Here is an 18,915-nt window from a genome sequence, read left to right on the forward strand (position 1 = left end):
TACAGTATACTTTTTTTTCCGTTCCCGCAAACAGCCCGCGCCGGCCGGCCACAGCCAAATACGCGCACATATAATGTAGGCTATTCTGTAGAAGGTGAAAGCCTAACAAGAACGCAGCAACAATTACAACATCGTAGCGTGAACGATATAGATCTTTTATTGCGGATGTGGGTGGCCCTGAAAAGGGCCGGTTTCTTCATGATGATTAGCCGAGGCCAAGTCCACGTGGTGGTGATATCTTTTCACTGATCCTGCATACACTGGTCGTGCTGGATACGTGTGTCTAGAATGAGTGCTTCTCCTTCATCTATCCGTCTTGATGCAACAGCAAACAGGCGAACAGCTTCAGTTTCGTTCTGAAAACACACAACGAGCTTCAAATTTGCGTTTTTCCTCCCAAAGCGAATTTTGCTGACAGAATTATTAGCGACGCTTAGAGTGTCTACAACAACAAGGGCACCGTTCCGATCTTTGTAGTTGATCATTTTAGGGCACATGGTACGGTAGCAGTCTTCCTCTCTTCGATCTGCCTCAGCTGTACTTATTTTCTCTCCAAAAATTTCTGAGACAACGGTGTTTTCTGCCAGCGCTTTAGTGGCTAGGCCTTCGTCACCTACATGGTCACCATCTTGCGATTGTCTGTTAAACTCGACAACGCGTGGCGGATACTGAAAGGATCCCCGCGGAGATAAGTCTCTCCTCCGTCGAACGGCTTCGCCGTAGCTATAGGCCGTCCTGTCGTTTGTCGCCCTTTGTTCTATCTGATCACCCTGTCCAGTGGGATTCTGCTGGCTTTGCGATGTTGTTTCTCCAACGCCGCCCCGAGGAACGTCCACCTGTACTTCTTGAAGATTTTGATCGACGTCGATAATATAGGCCGTCCTGTCGTTTGTCGCCCTTTGTTCTATCTGATCACCCTGTCCAGTGGGATTCTGCTGGCTTTGCGATGTTGTTTCTCCAACGCCGCCCCGAGGAACGTCCACCTGTACTTCTTGAAGATTTTGATCGACGTCGATAATTTCAGCAAGGTTCACGGGTTCAAGCGGGGGTTCAATTAAGGATTGAGAAGGAAAGTGGCAAACAATCTGTACACCTCTCCAGCCTCGAAAGTTATCATGTACTGCGTTGACAGGAACGTATTTAGCGGCCATCAAACGGGCAAGCTGACCACTAAATCGCCTGTAACCGAGATCGAGAGGCCATGTATTGTCGTCAGCCTTGGACAAAAAGTGTCGGTATGACTGAAACAGGGAGAAACTCCGTGAAAAATCGTGCCAGTGTCCTGTGATGACTACGTGTTTTCTAAACCACGTTTTTAGACGAGGGCAAGGTACAGCTCTATGCTTCATATTCCGGCCTGCAAACGTCGAACGCTAGACACCACATAAATAAAGCTTTCTGGATGGCGTGCCAGACACTCTAAGAAATAATGTGGCTATTCGCGACCGGTGACCGCGACCGGCGCCAGTAAGACCGATCCTATAGCCCCGCCTACCTCCGTCAATTTAGAAATACAAAATGAAGTTATAATATATGCAAATTTTGGACGGACATGTAGACGGTGTCTCATTGGTCGAACTGCTGATTACCATGCCACTATTGGATGAAATTTTATGCGCTGTCAGAACCACTATTTACACCAATCGTGTCCAAGTAAGACTTCGGAGTTACTTCTCTCAAAGCGTCGTGCTCGAACGCGAGCAAACAATATCAGAAAGCAGATGATGGGGTCTAGATCAGCACGAGGCACATCTCATATTAGAGATGTTCTAAACGGAAGGCGAAAACGAAAAGTCCCGCTCCCGCTTATGAATGAGTGGCTCAGAGATTGCCTAATTTTTACTGGCGATTTGGAGGATTTCGTGACGACTTCCGAGCTGAGGCAATCCCATCAGTCATATTGCGAACTACGCTCTGATCATGACTCACAGACGGAAGCCATGCTGACGAAGAAGCGGTTCGAGAGACAAGTTGCATCTGCGCTGGTGTCAAAAAACAAGCGTGGAGACGCAATCTTAGTCACCGCCAAAAAGCTTCGAGGAGGTGAGAGAGGCTATTCTGGAATACGGTTTGCCAGGCCGACCAGACATCCATCGCTGACCACGCGGGAAGAAATGTTAAGATACATCAGTATGCCGGCCACGGAGAGACCCGTTGCGTTCCGTCCCGCCCTCGTCAAGAAAGACTTCAGGCCGGCAGGGCTCTGCGCAATCGCTACGGAAACCATACGCCGAGGTAGTATAGTTTCTGAGTACAGAGGAGAGAGAATCGCCAATTCAGTAGCAGTCCAACGCCTTGACTCTCTAGAAGAAGGAGACCATGCCAAATTACTTTGGGTTTATACAGGCGCGGCAGTTTTTGTCATCGATGGCAATGTGTCCGACAGCAATCCGGCAGCGCTTATAAACCACAGCCGAAATAATGCAAATCTGAAACTTGCTATAGTGACGGGAGGCGATCCAGACCCGGCAGTTCTCCTACTAGCTAACCGTGACATTTCGGAGGGAACGGAACTCTTGTTCGACTATGGCGAGAGACAAGGCGCCGATTTCCTTCGTAACTCTCAAACCTTGCGCCCGTCCGTAGACTGATACTGAAGAACCAGCCCTTTGAAACCCCGGCCCTTTTCAGGGCCACCCACATCCTAAAGAAAGAATTATATCGCTCACACATTCACATTCGTAATGAATACATCTGTTATTACCAAACAAGTGGAAATGAATAAATGCTGATATCTGTATTAATGGTATACGGTGGTACAGGTGTGTGTGTATTTTTTTACTGAGACGAGCGAAAGAAAGGCAGTGCCCTTCGTTCGCCTATAGCTAAGTATAGCGACCTTCTCTACCTCCGGGTACAAAATTAGACACAGGCGGCAGAAGGCAAGGGGCGCAAGTTTCTTGTTGCGTCAGCTTTGTTTGGTGTAATAAGAACGTGTGCAGACTTTTATTACGTCAAAATTCACTTCTTTGTTTTCTTTCATGATCATCCTGTTGTTTTTGTTGTTGTTGTTGTGTTCCAGGACATAAGTTCTGTACTGTCTTATGTCGCCTGCGATCCCAGGTTTTTCGGCGTGTGCGTTGTGTGTAGTCTAGTCGCTGACGGCGTGCTTGGCCAACTCGCCCGGCAGCAGGAGTCGCACGGCGGTCTGGATCTCGCGGCTGCTGATGGTGGAGCGCTTGTTGTAGTGAGCCAGTCGAGAAGCTTCGTATTGAGCACCTTGTAGATGTAGACGCCGAAGGTTTCCCTTCTCTTTCTCCGCGCGTCTTGTCCCCTGCGGGCCTGGCGGCTTTTGGCGGCTTTTCCGCTTGTCGTCTCGGCCAGGCCTTTATATGGGAGAACAATGCAAATTTGGGGATTGTCTAGTCTAAGGTGCGGACGTGGTAGAACTTCTTCTCACCGAGAGTGAGCTCTCTCTATTGGTTCGCTGGCTGAAGCCGTGAATCCATCGGCGGGGTATAAATTGTTTGGACAGGAGATAATGCCTCTTCATTCCCTCATTCTTTCTGCCGTTTGACGTAAATCAATCGACTACTACAAGATGTCTGGACGTGGCGAAGGTGGCAAGGCACGCGCAAAGGCAAAGAGCCGTTCTTCCCGGGCGGGTCTCCAGTTCCCGGTCGGTCGGGTGCAAGGGAAACCCACGCGCGGCGCGTGGGTGCCGGCGCACCGGTGTACCTGGCGGCCGTGCTGGAGTACCTGACGGCCGAGGTCCTGGAGCTGGCCGGTAACGCTGCCCGCGACAACAAGAAAACCAGAATCATCCCCCGTCACCTTCAACTGGTCGTCCGCAACGACGAGGAGTTGAACAAGCTTCTTGGCGGCGTGACCATCGCACAGGGCGGCGTTCTGCCCAACATCCACGCCGTGCTTCTGCCCAAGAAGACCAGCAAGGCTCAGTAATTAAAGAAACTGAACCCCGGCCCTTTTCAGGGCCACCCACATCCTCTCGAAAGAACTGTGTTCTCTTCACACTGAATCAAGTGCCTGCACAATGCAGATATACGAATAAAATTACCCAAATACGACATATCCCAGTCCAAGATAGCTGACAGACAATTATCGCAAAGCGTGAGCAAGACCGATCATACAAGTACAAGAAATGACCGCAATACGGTGTCGTTTAATGCTAGCTGACCTATATGTATATTATACGCGTGTACAGGTTATGTGTTCGCGACCGAATGCACGCGTTCACATAACATTCTCTAACGTTGATAAAGTCATTACACTGTCGGCTGAATTGATTTGCGTGTACAGGTATAAGTTGTGTGTGTGTGTGTGGGGGGGTGATGTGCGAGTGGTGTGTAATTGTATTTCAGGCGCAACAACTGCGTCTGTTTAAAGAAAGGTGGAAGGATATAGATCTTTCTGGGATATGTGGGTGGCCCTGAAAAGGGCCGGGGTTGTTGATGTCCTTGGGCATGATGGTGACGCGCTTGGCGTGGATGGCGCACAGGTTGGTGTCCTCGAAGACACCGACCAGGTAGGCCTCGCCGGCTTCCTGCAGGGCCATGACCGCCGAGCTCTGGAAGCGCAGGTCCGTCGGGCCTGTAGCGGTGAGGCTTCTTGACGCCGCCATTAGCAGGGGCGCTCTTGCGCGCGGCCTTGGTTGCCAGCTGCTTCCTTGGGGCTTTGCCACCGGTGGACTTACGGGCGGTCTGCTTGGTACGTGCATGTCGAACGAACGGGTGAACTTCGTCTACGCTCAAGTCCAAGACATTAAAAGTAGTCGTCGAGCGGTGGGGAGTGAATTTATGAGACCCGCTAATCAGATGCCCGCAAATTACAATTGGTGGGCGCCCGGACGTCTGATTGGTTCCCTGGCCGAAATCTGACGTTGCGATTGGTCAGTGCACAGAGATGCGCTTGAGGGCGGCGTTTGCTGTTGATCAGTTGATACAAAAGAAGTTGTAATATTCAATTAGCGCAATGAGATCTGCACGCGCTGGGACTAATTACATAATCACTGGTCATCATGATTTGTCAGACAACTGTTTGATTATGTAACAATAGCATTGTTGATATAGCTAATTTCACGGATAAACAAAGGGCCCGCTTCTACATAAAATGGTCGTTGAAGTTCGTAGTCGACAGTACCTGATTCGATTTCAAACGATTCGGAACGTTTTCTAGCCGTCTTCAAATAGCCAAGTTTTTTTTCATCTCGTCATCTGCTCGTCTGATCTGGTAAGTACTTTCAATGTCTACTTTATCGCTATTTAGTGCTACGCCAGATAGTGTGCCTAACTTATTACGTTGGTGATGAAGTTTGGTAAATGTAAACTAGAGTTCCACAAACACATTATCTTCGCCAAATAATCAAGGCTTATTATGGAAAGTGATTTATATTTACGTGCCACAAAGGTTCGATATGGCAGTGTTGAAAGTTGATCTGGCACGTTTTTAGGTGTTTCTAGTCAGGCTTTCTATTTTGTCCCTATTTCGTTATGTCGCCAACCGTGTTGAACAACAATGCTTAAACTGAACGCGTCAAAAACCAGCAGGACCCACACCTCTGCTTGGAGAAAAGTTTATTTATTTGACCTACATGTACGTTTATGCAAGGCTATCTGTTTACATGACCTGACACTGTCCCATGTCCCATTGAAAGGCAGTTGGTTAACAAACTTTCCTTACTAATTATGCAAATTAGCTCCTTATTGCAAGATAATAAGGCTTGAAGTGTGCTATATTCTAGCCTTGACCGGAAAACTTTTTTCTGTGAAATAACGTGTACCATGTTGTGAAAAAACTTTGTGCTATGTAGTAATGCCTACCTGATCGCTTTCAATAACAAACTTCTGAATCTATTCCAGGTCAACAATGTTCGTTTGCGAGCATTGTGGGTTCTCCACTCCAAGGATGTACAACCTGAGGGTCCACATACGAAACCACACGGGTGAGACCCCGTACCGCTGCAAGGATTGCGGCAAGCAGTTCAGCACGGCGTCTTCCTACATCTATCACAAGAGGACGCACAGCGGCGAGAAACCGTACCATTGCGATGCGTGCGGGTCGCACTTTAGAGACCTCAGTGCAATAACAAAGCACATGCGGACTCACACGGGGGAAAAACCTTACGTGTGCCAGGAATGTGACCGAGCCTTCGCAGTTAAAGGCAACCTTTCGCGCCACTTTCGTACTCACACTGGGGAGAAACCTTACACATGTGAGGAGTGCGGCAGGAGGTTTGCAACCTTAGGAGCATTGGAGGTGCACATGAGACTACACACCGGAGAGAAGCCCTACAGATGTGAGAAGTGCGGCAAGCAGTTCAGACACGGTGGCAGTCTCCACCGGCACGCCAAGACTTGCCACTGAATATAGACTGATTGTTTCTTGCAACGTTACTTTATGTTCATTGTTTCACGGTCTCCAGTCGTTCGGTTTGAAATGAAGTACCGGTAGATAGGGAAATATAAGGAACGTTGTAACATTCACAGTAGATCAGAACTACACAGTAGAAGCAAATACATTATATAGCGTGTTTTATTCCTTGAATCTGTTAGCTGAAAAACTCCAGTTGTTCCAGAGTTCCAGTTGTTCGGTTTGAAATGAAGTACCGGTAGATAGGGAAATATAAGGAACGTTGTAACATTCACAGTAGATCAGAACTACACAGTAGAAGCAAATACATTATATAGCGTGTTTTATTCCTTGAATCTGTTAGCTGAAAAACTCCAGTTGTTCCAGAGTTCCAGTTGTTCGGTTTGAAATAAAGAGTTGTGTTATTTCCAAAATTCCATTTGTCGTGATATTCCTTGCCTATGTCTGATTTGGGAATGTCTAGTCAGATGTAATAAGTGGTGACATGAATGCACAAATTGGTAAGGACCAAATAACAGACTAGTATGTCTAAACACGATATTCCAGAAACGTAAAGGAAAGCTGTGGACATTTTCGTATCCAAATGGCACTAGAGCGCAGTTGGACTACATCCTTGTAAACAGAAAGTGGGTAAACAGTGTAGAGAATTGTGAAGCCTACAACACATTCAGTATCTCAGACCACAGAATAGTGTCAGCTGAAATATGCCTAAGCCTACGTTGAAACGAGAAGCCAGCAACCAAATGCCCTCGCTATGACTGGTCCTCCCTTGCAGATCCAAGTATAAAGTGTAAAGTAAACAGGTGGTGATACAGCCAGTGTGGCGGATACCTGTGTAAAGTAAACAGGTGGTGATACAGCCAGTGAGGCGGATACCTGTGTAAAGCAAACAGGTGGTGATACAGCCAGTGTGGCGGATACCTGTGTAAAGTAAACAGGTGGTGTTACAGCCAGTGAGGCGGAGACCTGTGTAAAGTAAACTGGTGGTGTTACAGCCAGTGAGGCGGATACCTGTGTAAAGTAAACAGGTGGTGATACAGCCAGTGTGGCGGATACCTGTGTAAAGTAAACAGGTGGTGATACAGCCAGTGTGGCGGATACCTGTGTAAAGTAAACAGGTGGTGTTACAGCCAGTGAGGCGGATACCTGTGTAAAGTAAACAGGTGGTGATACAGCCAGTGTGGCGGATACCTGTGTAAAGTAAACAGGTGGTGATACAGCCAGTGTGGCGGATACCTGTGTAAAGTAAACCGGTGGTGATACAGCCAGTGAGGCGGATACCTGTGTAAAGTAAACAGGTGGTGATACAGCCAGTGAGGCGGATACCTGTGTAAAGTAAACAGGTGGTGGTACAGCCAGTGTGGCGGATACCTGTGTAAAGTAAACAGGTGGTGTTACAGCCAGTGAGGCGGAGACCTGTGTAAAGTAAACAGGTGGTGGTACAGCCAGTGAGGCGGATACCTGTGTAAAGTAAACAGGTGGTGTTACAGCCAGTGAGGCGGATACCTGTGTAAAGTAAACAGGTGGTGGTACAGCCAGTGTGGCGGATACCTGTGTAAAGTAAACAGGTGGTGTTACAGCCAGTGAGGCGGAGACCTGTGTAAAGTAAACAGGTGGTGATACAGCCAGTGAGGCGGATACCTGTGTAAAGTAAACAGGTGGTGTTACAGCCAGTGAGGCGGATACCTGTGTAAAGTAAACAGGTGGTGGTACAGCCAGTGAGGCGGATACCTGTGTAAAGTAAACAGGTGGTGATACAGCCAGTGTGGCGGATACCTGTGTAAAGTAAACAGGTGGTGATACAGCCAGTGAGGCGGATACCTGTGTAAAGTAAACAGGTGGTGGTACAGCCAGTGTGGCGGATACCTGTGTAAAGTAAACAGGTGGTGTTACAGCCAGTGAGGCGGAGACCTGTGTAAAGTAAACAGGTGGTGGTACAGCCAGTGAGGCGGATACCTGTGTAAAGTAAACAGGTGGTGGTACAGCCAGTGTGGCGGATACCTGTGTAAAGTAAACAGGTGGTGTTACAGCCAGTGAGGCGGAGACCTGTGTAAAGTAAACAGGTGGTGATACAGCCAGTGTGGCGGATACCTGTGTAAAGTAAACAGGTGGTGATACAGCCAGTGAGGCGGATACCTGTGTAAAGTAAACAGGTGGTGATACAGCCAGTGAGGCGGATACCTGTGTAAAGTAAACAGGTGGTGATACAGCCAGTGAGGCGGATACCTGTGTAAAGTAAACAGGTGGTGATACAGCCAGTGAGGCGGATACCTGTGTAAAGTAAACAGGTGGTGGTACAGCCAGTGTGGCGGATACCTGTGTAAAGTAAACAGGTGGTGATACAGCCAGTGAGGCGGAGACCTGTGTAAAGCAAACAGGTGGTGATACAGCCAGTGTGGCGGATACCTGTGTAAAGTAAACAGGTGGTGATACAGCCAGTGTGGCGGATACCTGTGTAAAGTAAACAGGTGGTGTTACAGCCAGTGAGGCGGATACCTGTGTAAAGTAAACAGGTGGTGGTACAGCCAGTGTGGCGGATACCTGTGTAAAGTAAACAGGTGGTGTTACAGCCAGTGAGGCGGATACCTGTGTAAAGTAAAGAGGTGGTGTTACAGCCAGTGAGGCGGATACCTGTGTAAAGTAAACAGGTGGTGATACAGCCAGTGAGGCGGATACCTGTGTAAAGTAAACAGGTGGTGATACAGCCAGTGAGGCGGATACCTGTGTAAAGTAAACAGGTGGTGATACAGCCAGTGAGGCGGATACCTGTGTAAAGTAAACAGGTGGTGATACAGCCAGTGAGGCGGATACCTGTGTAAAGTAAACAGGTGGTGATACAGCCAGTGAGGCGGATACCTGTGTAAAGTAAACAGGTGGTGATACAGCCAGTGAGGCGGATACCTGTGTAAAGTAAACAGGTGGTGATACAGCCAGTGAGGCGGATACCTGTGTAAAGTAAACCGGTGGTGTTACAGCCAGTGAGGCGGATACCTGTGTAAAGTAAACAGGTAGGTACTGGCCTGAAGAAACAAACAAACTAAGCATTACAGCCGGTGGCCATGTATCTACGGCAGGCCACAATGTTATGTCAGTTAAACCTTTCACCAAAAGACAACCCAAACTGACTTAACCGACCTCATCGTGTAACCATAGCCCTAGGTCTTAATCCTAACCCTAACCTTAACCCTAACCATTCTTCAAACGGGCCAAACTTGGACTCATTCAAAAGGTCTTTTGGCCAGGAGTTTGAAACTGCAGACAGATTTCAAGTATCGTGCTTTGTTATCGAGTCATGAGACTGTAAAAGTTAACCCTAACCCTAACCCTAGGTCTTATTCCTAACCCTAACCCTAACCATTCTTCAAACGGGCCAAACTTGGACTCATTCAAAAGGTCTTTTGGCCAGGAGTTTGAAACTGCAGACAGATTTCAAGTATCGTGCTTTGTTATCGAGTCATGAGACTTTAAAAGTTAACCCTAACCCTAACCCTAGGTCTTATTCCTAACCCTAACCCTAACCATTCTTCAAACGGGCCAAACTTGGACTCATTCAAAAGGTCTTTTGGCCAGGAGTTTGAAACTGCAGACAGATTTCAAGTATCGTGCTTTGTTATCGAGTCATGAGACTGTAAAAGTTAACCCTAACCCTAACCCTAGGTCTTATTCCTAACCCTAACCCTAACTGTGAAAGGGTGCTTTCCGGGTTAAATCCACCCAAGCGATAAAGTTTTTGTATCAGACGGTAGGTACTGGCCTGAAGAAACAAACAAACTAAGCATTACAGCCGGTGGCCATGTATCTACGGCAGGCCACAATGTTATATCAGTTAAACCTTTCACCAAAAGACAACCCAAACTGACTTAACCGACCTCATCGTGTAACCATAGCCCTAGGTCTTAATCCTAACCCTAACCTTAACCCTAACCATTCTTCAAACGGGCCAAACTTGGACTCATTCAAAAGGTCTTTTGGCCAGGAGTTTGAAACTGCAGACAGATTTCAAGTATCGTGCTTTGTTATCGAGTCATGAGACTGTAAAAGTTAACCCTAACCCTAACCCTAGGTCTTATTCCTAACCCTAACCCTAACCATTCTTCAAACGGGCCAAACTTGGACTCATTCAAAAGGTCTTTTGGCCAGGAGTTTGAAACTGCAGACAGATTTCAAGTATCGTGCTTTGTTATCGAGTCATGAGACTTTAAAAGTTAACCCTAACCCTAACCCTAGGTCTTATTCCTAACCCTAACCCTAACCATTCTTCAAACGGGCCAAACTTGGACTCATTCAAAAGGTCTTTTGGCCAGGAGTTTGAAACTGCAGACAGATTTCAAGTATCGTGCTTTGTTATCGAGTCATGAGACTGTAAAAGTTAACCCTAACCCTAACCCTAGGTCTTATTCCTAACCCTAACCCTAACTGTGAAAGGGTGCTTTCCGGGTTAAATCCACCCAAGCGATAAAGTTTTTGTATCAGACGGTAGGTACTGGCCTGAAGAAACAAACAAACTAAGCATTACAGCCGGTGGCCATGTATCTACGGCAGGCCACAATGTTATGTCAGTTAAACCTTTCACCAAAAGACAACCCAAACTGACTTAACCGACCTCATCGTGTAACCATAGCCCTAGGTCTTAATCCTAACCCTAACCTTAACCCTAACCATTCTTCAAACGGGCCAAACTTGGACTCATTCAAAAGGTCTTTTGGCCAGGAGTTTGAAACTGCAGACAGATTTCAAGTATCGTGCTTTGTTATCGAGTCATGAGACTTTAAAAGTTAACCCTAACCCTAACCCTAGGTCTTATTCCTAACCCTAACCCTAACCATTCTTCAAACGGGCCAAACTTGGACTCATTCAAAAGGTCTTTTGGCCAGGAGTTTGAAACTGCAGACAGATTTCAAGTATCGTGCTTTGTTATCGAGTCATGAGACTGTAAAAGTTAACCCTAACCCTAACCCTAGGTCTTATTCCTAACCCTAACCCTAACTGTGAAAGGGTGCTTTCCGGGTTAAATCCACCCAAGCGATAAAGTTTTTGTATCAGAAGGTAGGTACTGGCCTGAAGAAACAAACAAACTAAGCATTACAGCCGGTGGCCATCTATCTACGGCAGGCCACAATGTTATGTCAGTTAAACCTTTCACCAAAAGACAACCCAAACTGACTTAACCGACCTCATCGTGTAACCATAGCCCTAGGTCTTAATCCTAACCCTAACCTTAACCCTAACCATTCTTCAAACGGGCCAAACTTGGACTCATTCAAAAGGTCTTTTGGCCAGGAGTTTGAAACTGCAGACAGATTTCAAGTATCGTGCTTTGTTATCGAGTCATGAGACTGTAAAAGTTAACCCTAACCCTAACCCTAGGTCTTATTCCTAACCCTAACCCTAACCATTCTTCAAACGGGCCAAACTTGGACTCATTCAAAAGGTCTTTTGGCCAGGAGTTTGAAACTGCAGACAGATTTCAAGTATCGTGCTTTGTTATCGAGTCATGAGACTGTAAAAGTTAACCCTAACCCTAACCCTAGGTCTTATTCCTAACCCTAACCCTAACTGTGAAAGGGTGCTTTCCGGGTTAAATCCACCCAAGCGATAAAGTTTTTGTATCAGAAGGTAGGTACTGGCCTGAAGAAACAAACAAACTAAGCATTACAGCCGGTGGCCATCTATCTACGGCAGGCCACAATGTTATGTCAGTTAAACCTTTCACCAAAAGACAACCCAAACTGACTTAACCGACCTCATCCTGTAACCCTAACCCTAACCATTCTTCTGTGAAAGGGTGCTTTTGGCCAGGAGTTTGAAACTGAAGACAGATTTCAAATATCGTGCTTTGTTATCGAGTCATGAGACTTTAAAAGTTAACCCTAACCCTAAACCTAGGTGTTAATCCTAACCCTAACCCTAACCATTCTTCAAACTGAAACTGAAGACGGATTTCAAATATCGTGCTTTGTTATCGAGTTATGAGACTTTAAAAGTTAACCCTAACCCTAACCCTAGGTGTTAATCCTAACCCTAACCCTAACCCTAACCATTCTTCTGTGAAAGGGTGCTTTTGGCCAGGAGTTTGAAACTGAAGACAGATTTCAAATATCGTGCTTTGTTATCGAGTCATGAGACTTTAAAAGTTAACCCTAACCCTAACCCTAGGTGTTAATCCTAACCCTAACCCTAACCATTCTTCAAACTGAAACTGAAGACGGATTTCAAATATCGTGCTTTGTTATCGAGTTATGAGACTTTAAAAGTTAACCCTAACCCTAACCCTAGGTGTTAATCCTAACCCTAACCCTAACCCTAACCATTCTTCTGTGAAAGGGTGCTTTTGGCCAGGAGTTTGAAACTGAAGACAGATTTCAACTATCGTGCTTTGTTATCGAGTCATGAGACTTTAAAAGTTAACCCTAACCCTAACCCTAGGTGTTAATCCAAACCCTAACCCTAACCCTAACCATTCTTCTGTGAAAGGGTGCTTACCGGGTTAAATCCACCCAAGCAAACAAGTTTTTGTGTCAGAAGGTGCTTTGTTATCGAGTTATGAGACTTTAAGAGTTAACCCTAACCCTAACCCTAGGTGTTAATCCTAACCCTAACCCTAACCCTAACCATTCTTCTGTAAAAGGGTGCTCTTGGCCAGGAGTTTGAAACTGAAGACAGATTTCAAATATCGTGCTTTGTTATCGAGTCATGAGACTTTAAAAGTTAACCCTAACCCTAACCCAAGGTGTTAATCCTAACCCTAACCCTAACCATTCTTCAAACTGAAACTGAAGACGGATTTCAAATATTGTGCTTTGTTATCGAGTTATGAGCCTTAAAAAATTAACCCTAACCCTAACCCTAGGTTTTTAATCCTAACGCTAACCCTAACCCTAACCATTCTTCTTGAAATGGTGCTTTTGGCCAGGAGTTTGAAACTGAAGACAAATTTCAAATATCGTGCTTTGTTATAGAGTCATGAGACTTTAAAAGTTAACCCTAACCCTAACCCTAGGTGTTAAACCTAACCCTAACCCTAACCCTAACCCTAACCATTCTTCTGTGAAAGGGTGCTTTTGGCCAGGAGTTTGAAACTGAAGACAGATTTCAAATATCGTGCTTTGTTATCGAGTTATGAGACTTTAAAAGTTAACCCTAACCCTAACCCTAGGTGTTAATCCTAACCCTAACCCTAACCCTAACCATTCTTCTGTGAAAGGGTGCTTACCGGGTTAAATCCACCCAAGCAAACAAGTTTTTGTGTCAAAAGGTAGGTACTGGCCTGAAGGTACAAACCAACTAACTGGTACAACCGGGGGCCATGTATTTACGGCAGGCCTCAATGTTATGTCCGTGAAACCTTTCACTGACAGAGAACAACCCAACCTAACCCTAACCCTAGGTGCTAACCGTAGGTGTTAATCCTAACCCTAACCCTAACCATTCTTTAAACGGGCCAAACTTGGGCTCATTCAAAAGGTCTTTTGGCCAGGAGTTTGAAACTGAAGACGGATTTCAAATATCGTGCTTTGTTATCGAGTTATGAGACTTTAAGAGTTAACCCTAACCCTAACCCTAGGTGTTAATCCTAACCCTAACCCTAACCCTAACCATTTTTCTGTGAAAGGGTGCTTACCGGATTAAATCCACCCAAGCAAACAAGTTTTTGTGTCAGAAGGTAGGTACTGGCCTGAAGGTACAAACCAACTAACTGGTACAACCGGGGGCCATGTATTTACGGCAGGCCTCAATGTTATGTCCGTGAAACCTTTCACCGACAGAGAACAACCCAACCTGACTCTGCCAACGGCATCCAGTAACCCTAACCCTAACCCTAATCCTAACCCTAACCCTAATTTCACTAGATTAGCCGCCCTGCAAACCTAAAACCGTCCATTTTCCAGTACCCCTAACCCTAACCCTAACCCTACCCCTAACCCTAACTTTCTAATTTTAACTTTTTAACTCTTAAATCCTAACTCCTAACTCCTAACTCTTACTCTACGGATGTGATTCAGTCTTGTATCAATGCGCAACTCAACTCAATCTTAAATCGTCCATTTTCCAGTACCCCTAACCCTAACCCTAATTTTCTAACTTTAACTTTTTAACTCTTAGATCCTTACTCCTAACTCCTAACTCTTACTCTACGGCTGTGATTCTCTCAATGGATGTGATTCGGTCTTGTATCAATCCGCAACTCAACTCAATCTAAAATCGTCCATTTTCCAGTACCCCTAACCATAACCCTAACCCTAACCCTAACTTTCTAACTTTAACTTTTTAACTCTTAAATCCTAACTCCCAACTCCTAACTCTTACTCTACGGATGTGATTCGGTCTTGTATTAATCCGCAACTCAACTCAATCTTAAATCGTCCTTTTTCCAGTACCCCTAACCCTAACTTTCTAACTTTAACTTTTTAACTCTTAAATCCTAACTCCTAACTCTTACTCTACGGCTGTGATTCTCTCAATGGATGTGATTCGGTCTTGTATCAATCCGCAACTCAACTCAATCTAAAATCGTCCATTTTCCAGTACCCCTAACCATAACCCTAACCCTAACCCTAACTTTCTAATTTTAACTTTGTGACTCTTAAATCCTAACTCCCAACTCCTAACTCTTACTCTACGGATGTGATTCGGTCTTGTATCAATCCGCAACTCAACTCAATCTTAAATCGTTCATTTTCCAGTACCCCTACCCCTAACCCTACCCCTACCCCTAACCCTAACTTTCTAACTTTAACTTTTTAACTCTTAAATCCTAACTCCTAACTCTTACTCAACGGATGTGATTCGGTCTTGTATCAATCCGCAACTCAACTCAATCTTAAATCGTCCATATTCCAGTACCCCTAACCCTAACCCTAACCCTAACCCTAACTTTCTTACTTTAACTTTTTAACTCTTAAATCCTAACTCCTAACTCCTAACTCTTACTCAACGGATGTGATTCGGTCTTGTATCAATCCGCAACTCAACTCAATCTTAAATCGTCCATATTCCAGTACCCCTAACCCTAACCCTAACCCTAACTTTCTAACTTTAACTTTTTAACTCTTAAATCCTAACTCTTACTCTAAGGATGTGATTCGGTCTTGTATCAATCCGCAACTCAACTCAATCTGAAATCGTCCATTATCCAGTCCCCCTAACCCTAACCCTAACTTTCTAACCCCTAACTCCTAACTCTTGCTCAACGGATGTGATTCGGTCTTGTATCAACACGCAACTCAACTCAATGTCAAATCGTCCATTTTCCAGTACACCTAGCCCTAACCCTAACTTTCTAACTTTAACTTTTTAACTCTTAAATCCTAACTCTTACTCTAAGGATGTGATTCGGTTTGTATCAATCCGCAACTCAACTCAATCTTAAATCGTCCATTTTCCAGTACCCCTAACCCCTAACCCCTAACCCCTAACCCCTAACCCCTAACCCCTAACCCCTAACCCCTTACCCCTAACCCCTAACCCCTAACCCCTAACCCCTTACCCCTAACCCTAACACCATAACCTTCACCTTTGACCCTTGACCCTTGACCCTAGGTCATGACAAACTAACCCGGACGACCCGACTGCTTAACCCTCACAGATGCCTGTCTGTGAAAGGGTGCTTCACGGGTTAAATTCACCCAACCGACGCAGTTTTCGCGCCAGAAGGCCGATCCCGGACGAACCCTACCGACTAACTAACCCGTACAACAGCGGACCATGTATTTACAGCAGGCCTCAATGTTATGTCCGTGAACCCTTTTACCTCGATCCTTGTCGTTCCCTAAGGCCAAAGGATGCCTTCCCGTGATAGCTTGCTAACCGGGTTAACTTGACCTGACCAGCCTGTTTTTTGGCCCGAGCGTCAGTCTCTTATATCACCCTCGCACACAAGTCTTGGGTTTGCCATAGGAAGCTTCTCTGCACCGGCCGCGGAGGTCAAAGACAAAGGACAACCCGACCTGACTTTGCCAACGCCATCAACTAACCATAGCCGTTCACCATGAGACCTGAACCCTTAACCCTAATACTAACCCAAACGCTTCACCCTATACCAAGACCATAACACTAACCCTAACCCTAACACCATGACCATGACCCTTGACCCTTGACCCTAGGTTATGACAAACTAAACCCGGACGACCCGACCTCTTAACCCTCACAGATGCTTGTTTGTGAAAGGGTGCTTAACGGGTTAAATATACCCGACCGACCCAGTTTTCGTGCCAGAAGGCAGGTCCCGGCCTGACCCTATCAGCAGGCTTTAAAATCGTCAATACCTGACATTTCATTTACCAGAAACATTAAGACTAACGTTTCTTGTCCATTTTAAGTGTCCTTTGGGGTCATAAGTGAAAAAAAAAACGATTTTTCAAAATTTCAAAATGGCCGATCCAAGATGGCGGATCCCAAGGGATCGCTAACAACACATGACGTCATTCTACGACGTCATTTCGACGTCAACGTAATTACCATTGACGTCGTATGCCTCTGCATACCTTAAAATGAATAGTACAACTGTTTTGTTTAATACCTTTAGATATTTCGGGAATTACCTATTTAGCCAATACATGTAAATCCACATCGATGACGTCATAATTACGTCATTTTACGTCATAACGTCACTTAAATTACAGGAATTATAAAACTCGACATGAACATCACTCCCTGCGAATTTGGTGATGATACATCATACCGTTCGGATATTATGAGTCCCAGTCCCAGATATACCAAAAAAGCCCAGTCTGGATAGGGTTAAGTCCTGCTCGGTCTAAACCAGCATTTTGAATCGTATTAAAGTCCCCTACAAAAACCAAATTTTCAAGTAAAAAATGCTGGGTTATCATTGTTTGGTGAATATAGATTGGCCAAGCAGTAACACGTTTCATCTACTGAAATATCCACAACTATCAATCGCCTATCATCATCCTTTATACAATCATGCACAGTAAAGGTTAAGTGTTTATTTAGCAATATCATGACACCTCGTGTATTGCTCATACCGTGATTGAATAAGATATTACCGCCTCACTCTCTTTTCCACATATTTTCATCTTTTAAGGTTGAATGACTTTCTTGAATACATATGATATCAAATGACTTTTCTGCCAACCACATTAAACTTTTTTTTTCTTTTGCTATGGTTTGCTAGTCCGTTGGCATTGTAGGAACTGATTTTAGTTGTTTTTTTATTAATCATAGTTGCTGTCGATGGAAGTTTTTTTTTTTCCTTTTCATTTTTAGCTTGAAAAGTGGAAAAGAAAAGTATGGCTACAGCAATCAAGAGATTTATAGGGGTACAGCACAAGTAGAAAACAAATTTCAATAAACAAGGTAACACATTATATTTATAATAACTAAACAAGTTAACCATTAAACCTGGATCCGTGGTTAAATAACATGAGACATTAACAGACATACAAACAAGAAACGAGTTCGAGGGCATTGCTTCAGTTCTTTTTAGAAGTAACGATCTCATTTTGTGGCATACGGACGGTTGCTCTCAGGTCCGTTGTAGAGAACGCCATCAACGTATAGTTGGTCGACATTCAGAATAGCAAACTTGAGCGGTTGAGCGGAGCGCGTTGCTCTGAAAACGGGATCCGGGAATAAGCTTCTTTCTTACCTTTCTTATCTGCATGGGGCAGTCCTCCGAGATCCCGAAGCTAGTATCGTTCAGATTCTTTGCTGCCCCTCTAACAAGCTCTCGCTCTTTGTACCAGACGAACTTTGCAATTATTGGTCAGGGTCGTGCATTTTCACCAATACGAATTCTTCCCAGACGATGTACACGCTGGAACTTCATTTTCTTCACAACATTCTCTGGAATTTTGGCATTGTGTTCGAGGATCTGGGTAAGCAGTTTTTCAGTTCGCTTCCCACTTTACACTCAGTGCGGGTAAAGCGAACTAAATCACTTTAACCGAACTAGTTCGCTTACCGTTTCCAGTCTAAAGAGGATAATCTGGTTATCCACGAACCGCACCAGACCACATCCCAACCCCGGTCTAGTCCACATCAGCGGGGGGTCGATGCTGCTCCTCTCTGTGTGTAAAGAGGTAACCGGCTCCGGGAGCGCTTTCGAGGTCATGATAATGATATGCTAATAAGCATGCGCTAGCGATAGAAGCATATTTTCCTCATTCTGAAACATTTGTGCAATTGTCATTGAAAGTTGTCGAATGTTTCAAGTGCAATGGCCTGCCACCCGTGGCTGCTTCTTTGGTGTTCTCCTATAACCCGATCAACATGCCCGGCTTGCAGTACCACCACCGCGGCGAGGACGAACGCCGGCGGGTTCAAGCCTGGTCTTGCCTGTCCCTGTACATGCGTCTCATCCTCCTTTTTTTTGTTTGGCCCGTACAAATGCCCGTTTCATATGCCAGAAAACGTTTGTAGCAAAAACATAAGAAATATGAACAACTGCAAGACGAAAATAAGTGGCTCTTCTACCGCCATTTTGAATCGCGCGCGACTGTAATATCTTGCGCCACGGGTGACGCACTGCCCTTCCACCCGTAGGCCTAAAAACAACCGAGCCGGTTTGGAACTGGTTTTGATTATTTGAACCGCACTGAGTGTAAAGTGGGTCTTAGGTTT

General features: G+C 45.3%; 1 protein-coding gene and 1 long non-coding RNA gene across 2 annotated transcripts in view; one reads left to right on the forward strand and one right to left on the reverse strand.

Moving 5' to 3' along the window:
- The window catches only part of LOC136421724 (uncharacterized), a 96,435-nt gene that overhangs the window by 43,206 nt on the left and 34,314 nt on the right, over nucleotides 1-18,915 (reverse strand). The window lies entirely within an intron of this gene.
- On the forward strand, nucleotides 5,081-6,748 carry LOC136422286 (zinc finger protein 722-like). The gene is made up of 2 exons (XM_066409949.1): nucleotides 5,081-5,190; nucleotides 5,820-6,748. Exon 2 carries the CDS (start codon nucleotides 5,827-5,829, stop codon nucleotides 6,322-6,324), a length of 498 nt encoding a protein of 165 aa, XP_066266046.1. The 5' UTR covers nucleotides 5,081-5,190; nucleotides 5,820-5,826; the 3' UTR covers nucleotides 6,325-6,748.

This window comes from Branchiostoma lanceolatum, chromosome 16 (genome assembly GCF_035083965.1).
Source record: "Branchiostoma lanceolatum isolate klBraLanc5 chromosome 16, klBraLanc5.hap2, whole genome shotgun sequence".
Classification (NCBI taxonomy): domain Eukaryota; kingdom Metazoa; phylum Chordata; class Leptocardii; order Amphioxiformes; family Branchiostomatidae; genus Branchiostoma; species Branchiostoma lanceolatum.